We start from the raw sequence: 2,089 nt of genomic DNA on the forward strand, positions 1-2,089 counted from the left end.
GCGGTCCTGTTAGCGGCGCGGTCCTGTTAGCGGCGCGGTCCTGTTAGTGGCGCAGTCCTGTTAGCGGCATGATACTGTTAGCGGCGTGGTCATTTTAGCAGTGTGGTCCTGTTAGCAGTGTGATCCTGTAAGCAGCATGGTCCTGTTAGCAGCATGGTCCTGTTAGCAGTGTGGTCCTGTTAGCAGCGTGGTCCTGTTAGCAGCATGGTACTGTTAGCGGCATGGTACTGTTAGCGGCATGGTACTGTTAGCGGCGTGGTCCTGTTAGCAGCGTGATACTATTAGCAATGTGATCCTGTAAGCAGCATGGTCCTGTTAGCAGCATGGCCCTGTTAGCAGCATGGCCCTATGCATAATCTCTTTTAAGGTCTCAAACTCTACTGCAGCTGAAAGGTGGATAATGCGGCTGATACTTTTAGTAATGAAGTGTTAATTGTGTCCACAGGCTTACACAGACTACAGTGACTCAGTATCCAGAAGAATGGGCTTCATCCCTCTTCCCTTAGCTCTGCTGGTCAGTCATCTTTCTTTTATTTTTTAGATCAAGTTCTTTTATAACGTAATGTTTGAAGCATGTACAGTAAAATCTGTGGATCTTTTTCAGCTCATCAAAGTCGTGACTAGCTCAGTGAGGATCCAGGGCTCGCTCTCCTTTATGTGTGTGCTGCTGTTTTGCTTGGGGTAAATATTGAACAAAATATGTTATATGTTAAATTTAAAAAATGTGTCATTCTGACATGTTTTAAATGTGTCTTTGTGAGCAGGATGGTCACTCTGAAGGTGCTCAATAGCATTGTTCTCCTCGGAACGTCGTGCACTTTTGTCAGAAAAGCCAACATGGAGGAAAAACTTTTTGACCCTCCTCCCTCTGTAGCTTCCAGCCGAGCCAACTCCCGAGCTCACCGGAACAAATATGTTCCTGCTGCATCGACACAAGGTTAACCAGCCATAACACTTCTGTCATTAAATTTAAGAATTTTACATATTTTTTTATTTCTTCTGACAAACTTTAAACTTTCTCTCCAACAGAGCCGACAGCAGACAAAGCAGGATTATCCCTGGCACCTGGAGTTGCTCAGCCCCTCAACATGGCAGAGACCACCGCACCCTCAATTCCCAAGAGTGACTCAGACACATTCTTGACCACACCGGACGAGGAGGACGATGATAAACTCATAAACACCGATACAGGGTTGGAAGGAGATGCACTTATACACAGAACACCCAAGAAAGACTTACTAGAGATAGACCGGTTTACCATCTGTGGCAACCGAATAGACTGAGGGCTGTGGGAACCACCAGCAGGGTCCTCGGACCAGACAGGGGTCACAGAGCACGCTCAGACCCTGCTCCTTCTTATGCAGCTGAACCCTTTGAGTATTTATTTATTTATTACTGACAATACCAGCCAAGGAATAAAGCTGTTACATCAGAGGCCTCGTCAGAAGCTTCCTGCTCATCTCGTACGTAGTCGATGAACCATGGAGGATCGTCGTCGTCATGGGAACGCGTAGACACGCTTGCTGGTGATGATGGGGTAAACTGAAGACGAAAAAATGAACATGACTCTAGGAGCATTACAGCTGGACTGTGTTGTTGTGTGTTTGAAAGCACAATCATATCTAGAGCAAGGAGTTGGTTTTAGAAAGAACATTTGTCAGATTGTCTTTTTTTTTCTAGTTTAAAGGATTAACTTGAAATCTTTAAAGGTCTTTTTTTTTAAACGAGCGTCAGATCTTTTGTAACTTCCACGATCAGCCGCAGGTCTGTGATCATACAACCGGGTTTTTTAAATCTCAGTCATTCTGCAAACTCCCAACACTAAATAATGGCTGATGTAAAGGAAGGATGAATGAAGGTCAGGTGCTGTCCAACATGCTAAACAGAACCGCAGTGATTTTTTTTACAACCTTGCATGAACGCATCAGCTTTATCGTTGGAGTTTTAGTGTGAAGCTGTTTGTGTTAATGCTCTTTTAAAGCACTGAGTGATCTCTCAAGTCACAAAGTTTAGGCTGCATTTTGTTTTTGAAGTGTTATTTTCCTCCCTAATTTGTACTTTTATCAATTAAACATGCAACCTGCTGTTT

General features: G+C 44.1%; 1 protein-coding gene across 1 annotated transcript in view; it reads left to right on the plus strand.

Annotated features, from left to right (window-relative positions):
- The window catches only part of tapt1b (transmembrane anterior posterior transformation 1b), a 19,178-nt gene extending 17,889 nt beyond the window's left edge, over nt 1–1,289 (plus strand). Inside the window, exons 11-14 of the mRNA XM_037689947.1 lie at nt 446–514; nt 605–681; nt 765–937; nt 1,030–1,289. Of these exons, the coding sequence (XP_037545875.1) occupies nt 446–514; nt 605–681; nt 765–937; nt 1,030–1,283 (573 nt within the window). The 3' untranslated portion in view covers nt 1,284–1,289. The remainder of the gene's footprint in view (nt 1–445; nt 515–604; nt 682–764; nt 938–1,029) is intronic.
- The last annotated feature ends 800 nt before the right edge of the window (nt 1,290–2,089 follow it).

The sequence above is a fragment of the Nematolebias whitei genome, chromosome 16 (assembly GCF_014905685.2).
Source record: "Nematolebias whitei isolate Nwh7 chromosome 16, NemWhi1, whole genome shotgun sequence".
NCBI lineage: Eukaryota > Metazoa > Chordata > Actinopteri > Cyprinodontiformes > Rivulidae > Nematolebias > Nematolebias whitei.